General features: G+C 39.1%; 2 protein-coding genes across 16 annotated transcripts in view; both read right to left on the bottom strand.

Annotated features, from left to right (window-relative positions):
• Sytl5 (synaptotagmin-like 5) overlaps window positions 1-17,671 on the bottom strand; it is a 251,243-nt gene that overhangs the window by 133,621 nt on the left and 99,951 nt on the right. Inside the window, exon 1 of one of the 15 annotated variants that reach the window (XM_011247471.2) lies at window positions 8,216-8,308. The exons of 13 other annotated variants lie outside the window; for them this stretch is intronic. The gene's annotated coding sequence lies outside the window, so the exon portion shown is untranslated. Of the gene's footprint in view, window positions 1-3,047; window positions 3,745-8,215; window positions 8,309-17,671 lie in introns of those variants that run through there. One more of the 15 variants, XM_006527607.3, reaches the window with a different exon arrangement.
• H2al3 (H2A histone family member L3) lies at window positions 14,992-15,541 on the bottom strand. The gene has a single exon (NM_029229.1). The coding sequence runs from the start codon at window positions 15,491-15,493 to the stop codon at window positions 15,107-15,109; it is 387 nt and encodes a 128-aa protein (NP_083505.1). The 5' UTR covers window positions 15,494-15,541; the 3' UTR covers window positions 14,992-15,106.

Below are 17,671 nucleotides of genomic sequence, written 5' to 3'. Positions count from 1 at the left end.
GCATCAAATTTTATTTCAACATGGAAAAAAAGGCAAAAAAAAATCTCATCAGGGGAATTAGTATGCACTACTAAGAAAATACCTCAGCAAAATCTTGCTGGCATATGCAATAGTGTCTGGGTTTGGTGGCTGATTATGAGATGGTATACCTGGGTGGGGGAGTCTCTGGATAGTCCGTCCTTTCATCTTAGCTGCAAACTTTGTCTCTGTAAGTCCTTTCATGGGCATTTTATCCCCTATTTTAAAGAGGAATGAAGTATCCACACGTTGCTCTTCCTTCTTGATTTTCTTGCTTGGTATTGCAAACTTTATATGCCCTAGTACAGGGGAATATCAGGGCCAAGAAGTGGGAGTGGGTGGGTAGGGGAGTAGGGCGGGGGAGGGTATAGAGAACTTTTGGGATAGCATTTGAAATGTAAATAAAGAAAATATCCAATAGAAAAAAGAAAAAAAAAAGGAAAATACCTCGAGTGATGTAGTCACTGTGGTTAAAGGTCTTCCTAAGTCCCCTTCACTCCAAAACACTAGTCACCTATGCTAGGTAAAGGAGTAAGAAATAAAATTCTGACTGTAAACTTGTTCCTTGTGACTTTATGTAAGAATAGATGTGTATGAGGAGACTGAAGCTAACAGAGCGGATAGAGGAGGCAGTGATTTGTAGAATCATATTGTCTTCCCAGGTCTTTCACTTTGTTCTCTCTACCAACTCCATTATTCTTTTTCCAGGGTTGAGAAAAAGAAGGTGTTTATGAGTTATAGACATTCTGATGAATATGTGGCCAAGACAAGATTTTGAATTAAGGAAAATTCTTAGATTTAGGGAAGAAGATAATTATAAAATAAAGAGTAAAAAGAAAATTAACAGAAAGGTGACATGATACAGGATAACCACTAGATGGAAGACAAATTTTCTTCTAATGTGTACCCAAACTATTACCCCTTCTTTGCCAGTGAACTACATATTCATTGCTTTTGTCATGGCTAAGGACTAGACATCCCAGGCAAGTACTATACCAGGGACTATATTCTTTTTATATTAGGTCTCACTTCCTGGTTTATTATCATCTTGTACTCACTCTATAGCCTTAGTAAGCCATAAGCTTGCAACCTTTCTGCCTCTGCCTCCCAACCAGATGCAGTTATGGGTCTGTGGCATCAGGCATGGCTGTATTTTGTTTCTCTAAGCTCTACTCTCTATCAGGTTTTCTTCTGGAATTTAAGATGGCCAATATCATGACTCAACCTGCAATGGGGCCCTTCTTAGTTTATTGATGTCTTCTTTCATGGAAGCAGAAGTCAGGATGAAACAGCAAGAGAAGACACAGTCAAGAGATATGAAGAAACATATCTAAAGAAACGAAACAACCCACAGAAAAAGATTACAGAGGTATAGAACCAGACTGGGTACAGAGTTATGCAAAATCAACTAAAAGGTGTGAATTTGTGTGGGAAGTAGGTGCTGAGAGAGGAAGAGAGGGTATACACATAGACCATATGGACGTACAAAAGATGGCTGTATAAGCAAATCTGAAATAGAAGATACTAAAGATGATTAACTATGTGTTTACACATGTTGGCAAAACAGTTGCAACATATGCCATTGTGTGATAAAGTGAGGCAAATAAACTGCTCACTTCCCGTATTTTAATGCAGTATTTTCCTCCCTTCTCTTTACATAGTAAATAATTATATGATAGTAGTTGCAACAAAAATTCTAGATGTGCTCCAACATATGAGCTAGTAGAAAACCAAACCAATCAGAAGACATTATTAAATGTGAATAAACTGACAAATAGCACAGCTAATCCATAAAAATGCTAGCAGAGAATTTCAGGAGCCTGTAAATACAGAAACAAAAAACAAATGTCAGCAACTGAAAGACCAGGGAGATGATTTCTCCTGTTTTCTTATCTTTTTTATCCTAGTTGTTCATGTAGAAATATATACCTATGTGATGTGTGTGTATATCTACTGGCATAGGGATTTAAGGATTGTGTAGTACTTATGAGTTATATAGTACTTAAGGATTTCACTAGACTAATAGAATGATGTCACGTACATAAGTCATAGTGTTTGAACTGTAACAGTCATTCATGGATGCTGCTGTCTAATCAACTAATGATTAAAGTTCAAAATAATCTATAATTCCTTCTTTTTAGGTTACCTATAATATTTGATGTACATTTTCACATATAAGGAACATTTTACCACTCACCATTCTTGGATGTTTTAAATATGTAATTTCTGTTGTCTCAAAGTATGCTGTTTGATATAATAAATTGAAAAAATATTTTCAGCAGTTTGTGGTCGTTCCTGTAAATTTATAATCTCAGCATTCATTATCACAGGCAGGAAGTTTTAGGCTAATATGAACTGCACCGTGAGATCAAAACAAATACATGTATTTCACTTAAGTAAGGAAAGTAACAGGCCTGCTTATAACATGATATTAAAGAGATTCCCCATGGCTTTGAAATCAGGCTGTGTTATGTAGTAATTTCTAGATAGGGCTACAAGTGAGGGACCCTGTGTCAAACAGACAAACAAACAAACAAACAAGAAACCATACATGATAGAACAAAAGAATGAAGATGAATGTAAATATAATTTAATGATGTTATTTACAATATCTTTCAAGTACATGAAATAAATTTAGGGCAAAAGGACCCTCCATCTAAGTCATGAGAATTCTTTGATAAAGTGACCAATACTTTTGCTATCAACTTGATTTATTTTTGTCTTAGGATTCCTACTTGGCTTTTCGGTGGTTCTACCATAAGATTGCACTTTGGATAATAAATTAAGAAAATACTTATACCTTCCATCCCAATCTATCAAATTAGGCCATCAAGCAATCTAACAGGCAAATGCCCCTTACTCCATATTTTTTTCTCACTTTATGATCAGTTCCAATATCAAGTGGTAGAAAGAATCATTTTTTTTCCTAACCAGGAAACATCTGCCCACCTCAAATCTTTTGTATCACAAAATACAAAAATCAACAAAGTAAATACCACAGTAGAGAGCCCCAGGGACATCAATCTTACCTCCGTAAGGCTAGAACGCTTTTGTAGGCTCACTTTTCTTACAGACACACAAACTGTACTGGACTACTTGACCCTCAGGAAGTGCTAAGAGCAGGAACTTGAAAAACCAGCCTCCCTTGTTCCCACAATATATTTACACATTAAACACACCCAGTAACACACTGTAATGTTTATCTGTGGTAGACAGCTATTTCAAGAAGCAGGCAGTGTCTACAGAGCTGAGCAAGGAGAAGGAGAGGAAAGGTACTCAGTTTGATCCTGTAAACAGCATTTAAGAAGATCTTGACATGACATCCTTTTTACACCAATGTTTTGAAGGTAGTTCATTCTTTTGATATTCTTTTCTCCCAGTGAAAAACACTATGCATACAGATCCTGGGGCGGGAAGCAGTAATAACAGTGTGTCAGGAGGTACAGTTGAAAGTGCTTCATATGTATCATCTCATACTTTTTCTCCAAATTATTCAACATATGGTAATATTATTACATACATATTCCAAAAGAACAAAAAACTATTTTTCTCAGCTACCCAATTAGAAAAATCATAGGACTAAGCATCAGAGTCCATTACTTAACCATGACACTACACTGAATACTGAGTGAAATTTTCTTTGAACCAGCACTGCAATGCTGGACATATGGTAAGCACTGTTCTAACACTGTTAAAATCAGTACTAGCCTCCATTGAGAGTTCTTCAAGCTTACATGGTAAACACTTGTTTTTGACATTCATGTTCCTGTAACTGAACAATGACAGAAAACAGGGCAAATTGAATCTTGGATTAGCAGACTCTCTAACTGGACTCTTTCTTGCTCCCCTGGATGACCTGAGTAAAGGGACTCTCAGTCAAATGAGCAGCAGCACTTCCCTTGGGTGACCACAGGTATCTAGAGCACTCCACAGATAGCTTGAGAGAACTCCAGGACAGTTGCAGTTCATTGTCAGGGCTCTTGTAGACATAGCCTCGGCCAGGACTGCCGTTAACAGTTTGTACCACATTTCTTATTATCACATTGTTGCCCCACCGCCCACCCCATTTCTCTATTTTGTTATTTTCTTCCCTTCTTTCTTCTACCTTGCTTTCGACCTCTTTTCTCTTAGACTTTCCCCATGAACTTTCCTTTCTACTTTCATAAATTTTGATTACACATGTAAGCAAAAGTTTGACACACACATATTTTGTATGGTATGTTGAGATAGTCAAACACTGCTGCCCAGACAGGCCTAGTACTAACTATGTAGTCCAGGCTGATCTTGAACTCATGCCAATCTTCCTACTTTACCCTCCCAATGGCTGGGATTCTAAGTATGAACTGCCACTGACAAACATAAATCCTTTTTGTTGTTCTTTCTAGTATGTTTTGGTTCAGTTTGTCCAAACTTGGAATCATCTGAGGAACTGTCTAGTTCAGACTGGCCTATCGTCATGTTTATGAAGGACCGCCTTGATTTTTAATTGATGAAAAGACTCCGGTCACTGAGGACAGCACTGTTCTCTAGTCAATGGTTGTTAGGCTATATAAGGGAGGGGAAGGGTAGGTTAGACATCAAATTAGACAGCAATACAGGTGCCTTTGCTTGTCTGTACTTTTTGACTGTAAATGACTAACTGCTTGACTTTCTCCCTGACTTGTATTCAGTGTAAACCCAGAATTATAACACAAATAAAACCTATTAGTCTTTATGGTTTTTGTCAGGGTATTTTATCACAGCAACAGAAATAAAATTAGAACAGAAATTGGTAGTGAGCTAGTAGATGGTTCAGTAATAGACCAGACAATGTGGCTTTATGCTTTAGAGTGTTTTTGTATAAGGAATGTGAAAGCAGTTGAAACTTTGATTTAGAAAACCCATTGAGTACTCAGCATTCAATAGGTAATTCTTCTTAGAGCTTGGAAAATTAAAAAATGCTGCAAAGAAAAGGCTTATATCATGTTTCAGAGAGAATAAGGACTTTGTTTGCCACTTGTCTAGGGGGTATTAATGTCTAAGAATCTGGGTGTGTGCTGACCTTGCTGAGGGTGAAAACACAGATGTAGTTCTCAAGGAAAGCAGCAGCAGTGACGTGAAGCCTCTTATGCTTACTTCACTGGGACAGCAAGAAACTGGTTCCTCGGGATCAGCACGCAGAAGCTGATATAGCTATGGTATCAGAAACTAGTCTACATGTCAAGGCTGACTTGACAGTGTAAAAGCGTTGTCCACATATTACTCATTTTGTAGGAATGAACAATAAAAGATTATGGAGATCATGGGCAGCAGCTGAGGCAGGGCAGAGTTCCTGCAGAAAGGCCTCAAGAGAATAAAGGTAATGCCTCTATTAAAGTGGCGATACCAGGATACTGAAGATGCCAGAACTGTGGGATGTCCACAAGAAGAGCTGAAGTTGTGCAGAAGCGCTGGCCTATAAGTCAAGCTGTATATACTATTAGCAGCAGAGCGAGAGAGGTGACATTACAAGATACTCAGTGTGGACACTATGCCCCTCCTTAGAAGTGGGAACAAAACACCCATGGAAGGAGTTACAGAAACAAAGTATGGAGCTGAGATGAAAGGATGGACCATGTAGAGACTGCCATATCCAGGGATCCACCCCATAATCAGCTTCCAAATGCTGACACCATTGCATACACTAGCAAGATTTTACTGAAAGGACCCAGATGTAGCTGTCTCTTGTGAGACTATGCCGGGGCCTAGCAAACACAGAAGTGGATGCTCACAGTCAGCTAATGGATGGATCACAGGGCTCCCAATGGAGGAGCTAGAGAAAGTACCCAAGGAGCTAAAGGGATCTTCAACCCTATAGGTGGAACAACATTATGAACTAACCAGTACCCCTGAGCTCTTGACTCTAGCTGCATATGTATCAAAAGATGGCCTAGTCGGCCATCACTGGAAAGAGAGGCCCATTGGACACGCAGACTTTGTGTGCCCCGGTACAGGGGAACGCCAGGGCCAAAGGGGGGGAGTGAGAGGGTAGGGGAGTGGGGGTGGGTGGGTAAGGGGGACTTTTGGTATAGCATTGGAAATGTAAATGAGCTAAATACCTAATTAAAAAAAAAAATCTCCAATAAAATGTTGCAGGTAAAAAAAAAAAAAAAAAAAAAAAAAAAGATACTCAGATACCAAACAGTGAGCTAGAAAGGGTTTGATTTATACTCATAGATTTTGAATTTGCTTGATTTTAACTGTTGTATACCCCATTCCCTCCCTTTTATAATAAGATTGTCTTGATATATTAGTGACTTTGGAGTTCTAAAGTCACTTGAGACTTTTGTGAAAAGTTTTGGACATTTTAAAGTTTTGGGATTTAAAAATACCTATGGGAACTTTAATTTTAGACAACATTTTACAATATTAAGTAGCATCAAATTTTAGGTACAAATGGTGTAAAGTTATGGCTTAACATAGCATGTGCTATGTCAAGTTAATAAGGGGTAGGTTGTGTCAGTTTTAACTGCCAATTTGACATACGCAAAAGATACCTGGGAAGAACTATAATTAAAATAATTAGCTAAATCAGTTTGCTCCGTTGTCCTGATTATTAATTGACCCAGGCCACTGTGAGTGGCACTATTCTATGAGGTGGGTTGTCAGTTGTACTTGAGTAAGGCAAACTATCCAAGAGTAAGCAAACAAGTACTCATATGTTCATTTTTCTCTCTGCCTTTTGACTGTGGATATGTGGTGCTTTAAGTCCATGGCATGAGTTCCCTGCAATAAAGGACTAGAACCTGGAATTAGAAACCAAATAAACCTGTTCATCCTCTAAGCTGCTTTGTGTTGAGGTATCTGTCACAGGATCAGAAATGAAATGATAACACAGTACTTAGGGGGTTGAGTCTGGCATATTTTACTTGGCATACTGGTATCCAGTATCATCTGCTCTCCTCAAACGTCATGTATGTCCTTAATGGTAGGCATTCTAACCGTGTTGAGCTGAAATCTCAGTTAATTTCCATTTCCCTGGTACCTGAGGTTATAAGATAGTTCTCAAATATGTATTGTCTATTTGTTTTTCTTCTTTTGTTAACTGTCTATTCCGTTAATCTGCCATCAAACTATTTTTTTTCTTGCTGAATTCCACTACCTTGGGCTGTGCTGGTGACAAAGAAACAGAGGAGCAGAAACAGAAGAGAAAAGCAGGCATAGTAAAAGTATAACTGAAGAGATACCAAGACCTGAGCAGTTAGTCAGCAGGCAGTAAAAGCAACTGACAGTTGAAGAAGCTACTGAATTTTTGTCAGTGTGCAGAGCAGGAAGAATGGTGGTAAAAGGAGAGAGAGAAAGGAGAGAGGACGAAAAGCCGAGGCTAAAGAAAGGTAAGAGGCTGTTAGGAGCCTAAAGGAAAACTGCATGTTCCAGACAAGACTTGACGGTCAAAAGTCTCAGATCTCAGGCTGAGAGCTTTAATGCTGGCACACACATACACACACACACACACACACACACACACACACACACACACACACACTAAATATTTAGAATAGCTAATATATTAAAAGAGTTGCTATTTGTTAATTTCAAGAGAGAGAGAGAGAGAGAGAGAGAGAAAGTAGACTCCATGCTCTCAAGACATTCTATTATCCAATTAGAAATTGCTATTCAGTGTCATGACCTCAAAATCATACTATTATGTCTTAAAGCTCTATTTTTAGGCCCATGGTGCAACTCTTTGGGTTAGAAGCTTCACCTATGTCTATTTATTCTTATCTCTGGGCAAAGTTTAACATTACTGATGAGTATTCTTGTGTCTGTTCTTTTGATTCTCATTTAAAGTATTATTCATAGCTTCTAGTTGCCTTGTGAGTTAAAAAAAAAGAAACATTTCAATATGTGTTGCTTGGTGTGTACCACACACCTGTAATTTTAATACTTTGAGGTCTAGGCATGGGGAGCATGAGTTTCAGATCTGCCTAAGCAGTATAATGAGATCCTGTTTGTGGTGATTTGGAAGATGTCCCCATAGGCCTGTATATTGGAACACTTGGAATTGCTTGGAAAGGATTAGGAGGTATGACCATGTTAAAGGAGGTGTGACACTGAGAGCAGGCCTTGATCCTTCCGAAGATTAGTGCGCGCTCTCTCTCTCTCTCTCTCTCCTCCCCCTCTCCCCCTCCTCTCCCCCTCCCCCCTCCTACTTGCAGATCAAGATGTGAGCTCTTACCTGTTCCTGCCACCACATCTTTGCTCGACCACCATGGACTCTAACCACCTGAAACCAGAAGCCCAATGAAATGTTTCCTTTTGTAAGCTGCCTTGGTCATGGGTTTTTTTGGTTGGTTGGTTTGGTTTTTGTCACTGCAATAGAAAAGTAACTAAGACATTGTCTCAAAAATACATTTTAAAAAACATGTTCATTTCATATGTGTATGAGCGTCATGCTTTGACATTGTTTTTAAAGTTACCTGTTTGTAATTTTAAAAGGACAAATCAAACTCTCAGTACAGGGCAGGCAAATTTCATGGTTTAAGCTTAAATACAGAGTTTTCTTACTGAGAAGGAGTTACGAAATCACTCACAGAATGTTGCCAACTTTAATGTCCTAGTGTCAATTATCTGAGATAATACCTTGGTGTTTCCTTGATTTCAGATATGTAGGGACTATTACTGATTATTCTAAAATATTGGTAAGATGAAAGTTTTGGTTTTGGTCTCTGATGATTTTAAGAACTCCAGAAATGGACTTCTGATAAGTGAAACCTTATCCATCTACAACCTTATGACCCTGAACCCTATTAGTTTTTGTCTTAGAAGCTAAGCAGAGTCAAATCTGACTAGTGCTTGATGAAGTGTAGACCTATTTCCTGTTATGAGAGAGGGAATAGATACTCTTAGCTTCTCATATTTTTGTTTATATGTGGTTTTGAGATCAAATAAGTTAAAAATCACAGTCCTTCAGAGAATGTAGTACTTTTTGCTTTGTTTTGCTTTAAGTATCTAGAATAATATTTAATTTGTCTGTGATTATTCTTGACTGTGAGTGAAACTGCAGAATTGAAGCCATGGGTGTGCCCTAATTAGGGTTTCTATTTCTGTGAAGAGATATCATGGCCATGGCAACTCTTGTAAAGGAAAATATTTAATTGGGACTTGTTCACAGGTTTAATCCATTATAATCATGACAGGAAACATGGGAGAATGCAATCAGACATTTTGCTGGAAAGGAGCTGAGAGTTCTATATCTTGTACCACGGGCAACAGAAAAAGGCTGAGATCCACTAAGCCTGGCTTGAGCATTTGAGACATCAAAGACTACCTACCCTCAGTAACATACTTCCTACAGCAAAGCCACACCTATTTCAACAAGGCCACACCTCCAGCAGTGCCACTTCCAATGAGACTAATTCTATTCAAACCACGAGAGGGTGCTACATTTTCTTCTGTGTCTGTAATTCAGAAGTGCTTTCCCTTTCCATGAGCATGTCATTTTTCCTACTTCTGAAGGATAATAATATGTTAGTTCATAAAATCTCTAAGTTGAAAGGAATTCTTCCCTGAGTTACCTAACACAATCACTTTAAGAACTGAAATCATATAAAGTTTCACTAACCTTTAGCAAACAAGACTTGGTTCATATATTGTTTTGGAAAGATTGATTTGACTTGTCAATTTCAGTGGCCTAAGGGACCATCTGGCAGTTGACAAAATATTAATCCTAAATGTTTGGAGGGGTTGCTTCCAGGAGAGATTAGCATTTGGATCTGTAGGCTGAGTCAAGAGCACCCTAACTGATGTTGGTGACATTGTCTAACTCACTGAGAGGTTCAAAAGAATGAAAAGGTAGAGAGACTGAAAACATTCTTTCTGAGATAAGACATTCACTTTTTTCCTGCCCTTAGCCATCAGTATTCCTAAATTTGGAGCTTAGAGATTCAGGATTGGGCTTTATGCCCTTTCCCTCATCCCTCCCCCTGCTGAGACCCAATTACATTGCTAGGTTTCTTGAGTGTGGAGTTTGTAGTTTATGGGCCTTTTGGTCCCCACATTTCAAATAACAAATTTAAATAACAAATCTGTTTCTGAGATACCAGGCCTGCACAGCCAGTGCTTGTGCAGAAAGGATGGTTCTGGAAGGCAAATGGCTTTTTATATTAGAACAAGAAAGTCACATAAAACAAACCTGAATTGGTACAGAAAACTTTGAAAAGATTACAAAAACATAATCTGAAAGAGGAAATAAATTTGTTTTATGAATTTTCAAGGCTAACTCAAGAGTTTATTAATTAATGCATAAGAAGATTTTCAGAAGGGGTTGTAAAGACTTCAGAATCACATTTTTATACTAGATACTCAGTGAATTGGACTTGCTCTGTGTCTTAGTCAAGGTTTCTATTCCTGCACAAACATCGTGACCAAGGAGCAAGTTGGGGAGGAAAGGGTTTATTCAGCTTACATTTCCACATTGCTGTTCATCACCAAGGAAGTCAGGACTGGAACTCAAGCAGGTCAGGAAGCAGGAGCTGATGTAGAGGCCATGGAGGGATGTTCTTTACTGGCTTGCTTCCTCTGTCTTGCTCAGCCTGCTCTCTTATAGAACCCAAGACTACCAGCCCAGAGATGGCACCACCCACATGGGGCCTTTCCCCCTTGATCACTAATTGAGAAAATACCTTACAGCTGGATCTCATGGAGGCATTTCCTCAACTGAAGCTCCTTTCTCTGTGATAACTTCAGCTGTGTCAAGTTGACACAAAACTAGCCAGTACACTCTATAAAGTTTTGTTACAACTTGAGTTGAGTCTGGCTTGATTAAAAAAAAACATGCTAAAAAAGGGGGGGGGGACTTTTGGGATAGCATTTGAAATGTAAATGAAGAAAATACCTAATAAAATGGTTTTTTAAAAAAGAATATAAAGGAAAAATAAAATCACTCTTTAGATATGCCCATTTTCTTTGTTGGTAAACATATTATCAAAACCTTCGTTTAAAAAGCATGCACTGCTATATGCATATTCTTCTAAATAACAGAATGTGCAAACTTGCCTTCTTTTCTTCTTAGTAATATACTCCCAACAAATTTATATTTATAAATTTTATCATACTCAACTCCCATTGCCTGCTTATTCTCTTTCTCCTTCTAATGAATTTTTTCATCTTCCATTCTAGTCCTATTTTATGTCTTTTCTTTGACATGTAATTAATTACATTTATTTAAGATTTCTTGAAGAATTATTTACTGAAGCACAGGTGACTTAACCAGTCACTATAGCGCTGAGGGAAAAACACACTTCACTAAGTAACTGTTAACTGCCAATCACTACTGAAGAAAAGGACCCCCCCCCACCTCCCATGACCATCAACTGTTAACTGCCAATGACTCCTCTGACTTGCATGGTAGAATGTTGATCTTGTTCAGAGCCTAGGCAGTTAACCACAGCTGTCCATCAAATACTATGTATGTGAACCAATTAATTTCCAATAAATTATTCTCACATTATCATACCCTAAATTGTTCTCTTTAAACTAAAAGGAATGGTCTAGGCATATAATCACAGCGTTGGTGGTTGAGTGACAGATAACTGTCCCAAGTCTAATGCCAGCCTGGAAAACCTATTAAATATAAGACTAGCTAGGGCTACATAGCAACATATTATTACAAACAACTAAAAATAAATATTAACAAAGAATAAAAAAACAGTATGTAGTGTTTAACTATTTCCTGTCTCACCACTTTGAGTTATAAAGAGCCAAGCTACAGTCACTTATCTTTTCAAGTTCCCATGACCTTAGTGTTCCAATATCCTGGCCATTTTATTTGTCTCTTTCCTCAAGCCATCTTAAATTTAGATACTTCAAATAATACTTTGAAATATATTTTATAATTAAGATTCCCCCCCCCAAACCTTTGGAAAGTTATAAATATTTATTCTGTCATTTTTGTGACAAGCAAAGTGTTACAAAAAGATTTATCTGATATACTAGTACTCATGAATTACATTTTAAAAATTCATTCAAGAGGTTCTCCCAGTAGTAACCTTTTCCCAAATCACTCAGCCTTTAACTGTATTCTAAACACTTATCCCTATATACACAATCAAGTGTAGTTCTCCCCCTCAGCAAAGAAGCGTCTTTTTGCAGAAGACAAAGACCAATATAGAAAGTCACATGGTCAAAATGCAGAGAATAGTTGACCCTGGAATTCCCAGCCCCAAAGGGGATATCTACAAAGCAACCTCTACATGTAAATCTCAAGGAACATCTCAGAAGAAGGCTGAAGAAGATTGTAAGAGCCAGAGAACCCACACCCCTGCTGCTCTTCTACACATAACATCTATGAAGTTTCAATAATATGATTGTTTAAACAAGACCCACATAATGATAACACCAGTCAACATATCAACACACATGAGAGACTTTTTTTTCCATAAAGGCAGGTTTTTACTATAGCATAGTGACTTGTCTGAAACTTACTATGTCGATCAGGCTGGCCTTAAACACACAGATCTACCTGCCTCTGCCTTCTGAGATCTGGATTAAAGATAGTTTGGTACCATTTCTACCTCAAAAATAAATAAATGAATAAAATTTTAATTTGAAAATATGTTCTCAAGACCTACCATGGATTATATTTGTATATTATTTCATTTATAGAGTATACATAATGATTATGCATGTTTCAGAAAACACTGTGCTATTTCAATATATCATTTGGTGCTCAAATTGGGGTATGGAAAATATTAAGCTTCCTACCACTGAGCTGTATCCACAGTCCTCAGTTACTAATTTTGGATGTTTGGTTATAACCTGTATTAGTTTGTATCTTGTATCTTTTAGACATTTTCAAATAAAGAAGCACATCTAAATGATCTTTGCCAATGATTAAAATGCAGATATTCAGGACTTGTTCAATGCTTATGAGAAAATAAAGTAAACCATTATGCTTACCAATATTTTGATCAACAAACCACCCTTAATGACTTTATAATTTTATTTTGTATAACATGGCAAGATTATTTGACCTTAAATTGCATTCTTCTTGCTATACAATTGTCCAAAATGCTTACTTGTGAAAATCCATGTTTCCTATAAAACCCATAGGCATAGCTCAATACAATGTTTAAAGGGAGTATCCCCGTTGATCCTTGACTCTGCAATTGCTTCACTAGTCATGGCTGAATTAAGTCCAAACTCCAAATTATACCCAGAAAAAAAAACTATCTCAGAGATGCCAGGCACCTTAAACTACTGCATGAACTATAAAATCTACACAGAGCTATTCATCCTAATTAACCAACCCATCTTCTATAACTTCTGTCATATTAGGTCAATTCTTTGATGCTGTCCTGTAACATAACCTGGGGACTATGTTTTAGACTACTATAAGCTACAGGCATAAGGCAAATAAATGGCTTTTCAAAACCAGATAGCTGTTTAACAACTCTAGACCTAAGAACTAGGCTGTTCACACAAAGAACATTACTTGAGAAAAGTTATCTGAGAATAATGACTAATTCCATAGCATTTTCATTACCAGCCACTGGACTAGAAGAAACCAATGTTACATAACCAGTTAGACCTCCCTAAATTGTATGTCTTAGGCCAAATAGCATTTATATACAATCATTTAGTTTGCCATTGTGCATAAAAAACTAAAGCACATATTCTACACAACATCCCCTCTTTTAAAATGAGACAGAGAATGAAATTCTTCTAAAGGAAAACATAGATCATAGTTTCTATTTTGTATATTTCCTTCTAGTTTCACCATTACCCCTCAGTGCTCAGTCAATACTCTTGAACCTTGAGGTTAAGTGTTCCACCCAATACTCAGTGGCCTCCTTCCACCAAAGCCATCACCTGCTGACCTGAAGCATCCCCACCCAAGAATGATGTCTTCCCCACCACAGGTCTTGTTTTCACTAATCCCTCTCCAGACAGCAGTGCCATACTAGTCATCCCGAGGCCGCCTACATTCATAGCCTACCAGGACAAAAAAAAAAAAAATTCTGACTCTGACTTGATGCCAAGACCAGGGCCAAAAAAGAACACACTGACCCCAGTACCAGAGTCAAGGAAAGAACATATTGACCCAGACTTGACCCCAAGATCAGGGCCAAGAAAAGGACACACTGACCCAGACTTGACCCCCATGACTAGGGCGAAGAAAGAATACACTGACCCTGAGTTGACCCCAAGCCCAAAATCAGGGCCAAGAAAAAGAACTCCACAAATCCCTGAACTTGCTCTAGAAACCCACCAATTCCCCGAAGAGGAAAAACCACTAATTCTTGAGTTCACCCAAGCTCAGGCATTGAAATGTCACCAATCCTCACCCTGGAAATCTCCACCCTGCAATGCTCTGCCACTCCAAGAAACTCTACATAAACCTTGCCCTTCTGCTCAGCTCCTTGATGTTTCTTGCCCAAGCAGAGACAGCCTCCCTCCTTGGTTTTCCCCTCCCAATAAACCCCTTTTGTGAAGTTCGTTGTGTGATGTGACTTTGTGCCAGGATACCTCTTGAATCAGAGCTCTAACACTGGCAGGGACTGTCTTTACTGGGGAAATCCTCACTATACAGGAGCAGAGTTGTAACAGTTTGCCCAGGGAAGCCATTCCCTGAAGGAGCAGAACTGTTCAACTTTCACTAGGGACACCACTCCACCAGTATCCTGCCCCAGCCAGAGCAGCACTGGAACACTTTTACTGAGGAAACAGTGTCTTCTTCCCTGCAGCAGCAGGAACAGAGCTGTAACTTCTGTAGAGGAAGCCTTCCCTTCCGAGATGAAACACACTCTGTCTTCTTCCTTAGTTGCCTTTTCATACCAAGGCCACTGCTCACACCATCCCCATTAGGAACTCCCCCCACCCCACCAGAAATCATAGTTTCTGTGCCACCCCCTCAACCAACCCAACCCAATCCCACACCCTACACTCCTGGGTGTTCTATGATGACCTCTATCCCCAAACGACCCACTGGAATGAATCAGAATCACTGGTAATGGTTTAGACACTTTAATAAAATGTCTGATTAAACCCCCCCTCCACCAACAAGGGAGTCATTGAGGTTGATCTGAGACTTTAAGATGGATGCCCAGCCTCCAAGATGCAAATATCATCACTTGGGACCGGGTCTTGGTGCCTCATAGAGTCCTGTTATCTTATTGGATCTTGGTGTCTTGTAGCATCCTGGAGTCTCATCAGCCATATACTGGCTATCCTTGAAGAGCTGGCAGAGTTCATCGATGTTATCAGTTGGCTTGGACTTCTGCTCTGGGGCAATGAGTTTGTTGCAGCTGGTGTGGCTGTCTCTGTCCTTGACAGTCAGCTCAAGAATGCTGGATGTCACATAATTGAGCATATCCGTAAACAAAACAGGCGTAGAAGAGTTCAGGCATTTGGACAGGTTTCTTTCTTGAAGAAGGTGTTCTGCTTCGCTAACAGGGAACTGCAGCTTTGCCCCTGAAGAGGGAGCAACGCTATCCTTCTGTCTTTTGTCTTCCATTGTGCCTGATTGATGTTTCCTATTCAGTTCAGTCTCCCTTCTGATCTGGGGTCTGCCAAGACAGCAGCTTTTATAACCAGTAAGTGTCATCACTGCTCCTCCTTGGTCAGAAAAGATCTTTGTGACAACAAATTTTGTGATGTCATTAGTGCCCACTGGGCCCTCTGGTCCTCCTTCAGTCTACAAGAGCCCATGCTAGGAAACTGTTCACATTAGTGAATACATCCCCATTTTGCAGAAGAAAAAAAATCATTCTATTTTATTTCAACAGTACATACAGCAAAACATTGTTTTTCAACTAAAACTATTCATCCCACTTTAGCATCCCATTCCATCTTCTAGGATTATAGCATTGCCTTTGATATTATGTATATCCCTTTGTAAACTGTTGGCCACTGACAATAACCGTTTGAAGATGAAATGTCCCCTGTAGGCAAATCGCTAATGTCAAGGAACCCACTAATATATTTAGACCACGGTCAATGGTTACAAAGCTGTCCAATGTGTAAAATATGGGGTTTGGCCCATGGCTATGGCTTATTATAGAAAAATAGGCCTCTGAATCAATTTCAGGGCACTATTACAGGAGAAAGGCCTTATCTAGAAGAAGCCATGGGTTCTTTAGGAATGTAACATGAGGTTACATTCCTAAAATTAGCCATCAAGGTCTATTCTCTTATTTGGCCACTTCCTCCTGCTGCAGTCTTTTCTCAAAGTCCAGCTATCAAAGTATTGAAGTACAGCAATTGAAATCTCCCTCTGGCTTCCCTAATTAACCTATCCAATCAAAATCAAATACCTCATCATAGCATAAGGCTTCCCCTTTTACCTTTATAAACTGCCATTTGCCTATGGGCCATGGCTGTCTCCTCTATCCAGAGCCAGTTCTTTGTCCTCTCCCCTACTTCTGGGGCAAATATCCCTTGCCCCCTTAATCTCTTCCCCCTTCTCCCTTGTACTCTATTTCCTCCGTGTTTCTTATTCCCTTACCCATGTCCCTTTCAGGGAACTAAATCTCATTTGTGCTGAGAACTTGGTCTTTGCGGTCCCAACCCAATACTGACCCTGTCAAGATGGACTAAACATGCTGGATGAACAGCTCTGTGTGATCAAATAGTTCCCATTTCTCAGATTTTGTTTAGTGCCTGAGGTGGAAGTTGGAAGTTGGACTTATATGATTCCCTATTGGTGAGTCTTAACAGAGACAATAGGCCTAGGGGGAGATATATGTTTAGAAAATTAGAGTTTATATCTTCAAATCTGAGATTCAATCATGGGTCAAGTATAACTGAAAACAGTAAGGAATGTAACCTCATGTCTTTGCTTTGTTTTTCGTAAGACAGAGGGAATAGGGGAGAAGGGCAAAGCCTGCCAGAGTCACCTTTCCATGCTGGAAATTGTGATTAGGAGCAGGTGTTTGAATCAAGGGAGTACTTCTTATTGGGAGTGGCTTGGGTAATGACCCTTCACACCGACTATGGCTTCTCCTAGATAAGGCCTTTCTCCTGTAATAGTGCCCTGAAATTGATTCAAAGACCTATTTTTCTATTCCTTCATCCAGATTTTAAAAATATAACTAGTATGCCCATAAATTATAACATTCTGAATTGGTCTGAGAAAAAAATAGACTAATGGACAGTAGAAATAGCTGGCAGGCTAGATTCTCTGCCATCTTCTATCCAGAAGTGATTAGATTTCTATAAATCACAGGCTCTCTAGAATAACATACCCTAAGACTAGATGTTTAACCATTTTACCTCTTCTAAAGTGGATGCTTCCTTCTGGCTTCACCATCACACCATCATCAACTGAATGCTCTGTCCCTTATGCCCACTCATGTGGCTCATGCTGACTGTCTGTACCCCTTCACCGATACCCATTTCCTTCTCCTCTGAGACCTTCCCTCCCATGAAAGAAGACTTCCATGCAAATTTTCTGCTCATCAGTAGTTTCTTCTAAGTTACCATACTGAAAATATAACTTGCCAATGAGGTTACAGCCAACTTCTGATCTTCTCTGAGGCTTCTTTTGTACTCAGAGCCAACAAGGGAGCCTTCTCTGCCCTCCCCTCCACCCAATTTCTCCCACCAGGGTCACTACCCAAGCCACCCCCCACCCCTGAGAAGTGCTCCCTTAATTCAAACAAGCACTCCTTAAGCATAACCTCCATCTTCCATT

This window comes from Mus musculus, chromosome X (assembly GCF_000001635.26).
Source record: "Mus musculus strain C57BL/6J chromosome X, GRCm38.p6 C57BL/6J".
In the NCBI taxonomy this organism is placed as follows: Eukaryota; Metazoa; Chordata; class Mammalia; order Rodentia; family Muridae; genus Mus; species Mus musculus.
Note: the sequence above shows the minus strand (reverse complement) of the source record. Positions and strands in the feature narration are given on the sequence as shown.

Bases quoted from the DNA above. Each gene is read 5' to 3' on its own strand.
- H2al3 (NM_029229.1), bottom strand. From the start codon at position 15,493: ATGGAAGACAAAAGACAGAAGGATAGCGTTGCTCCCTCTTCAGGGGCA.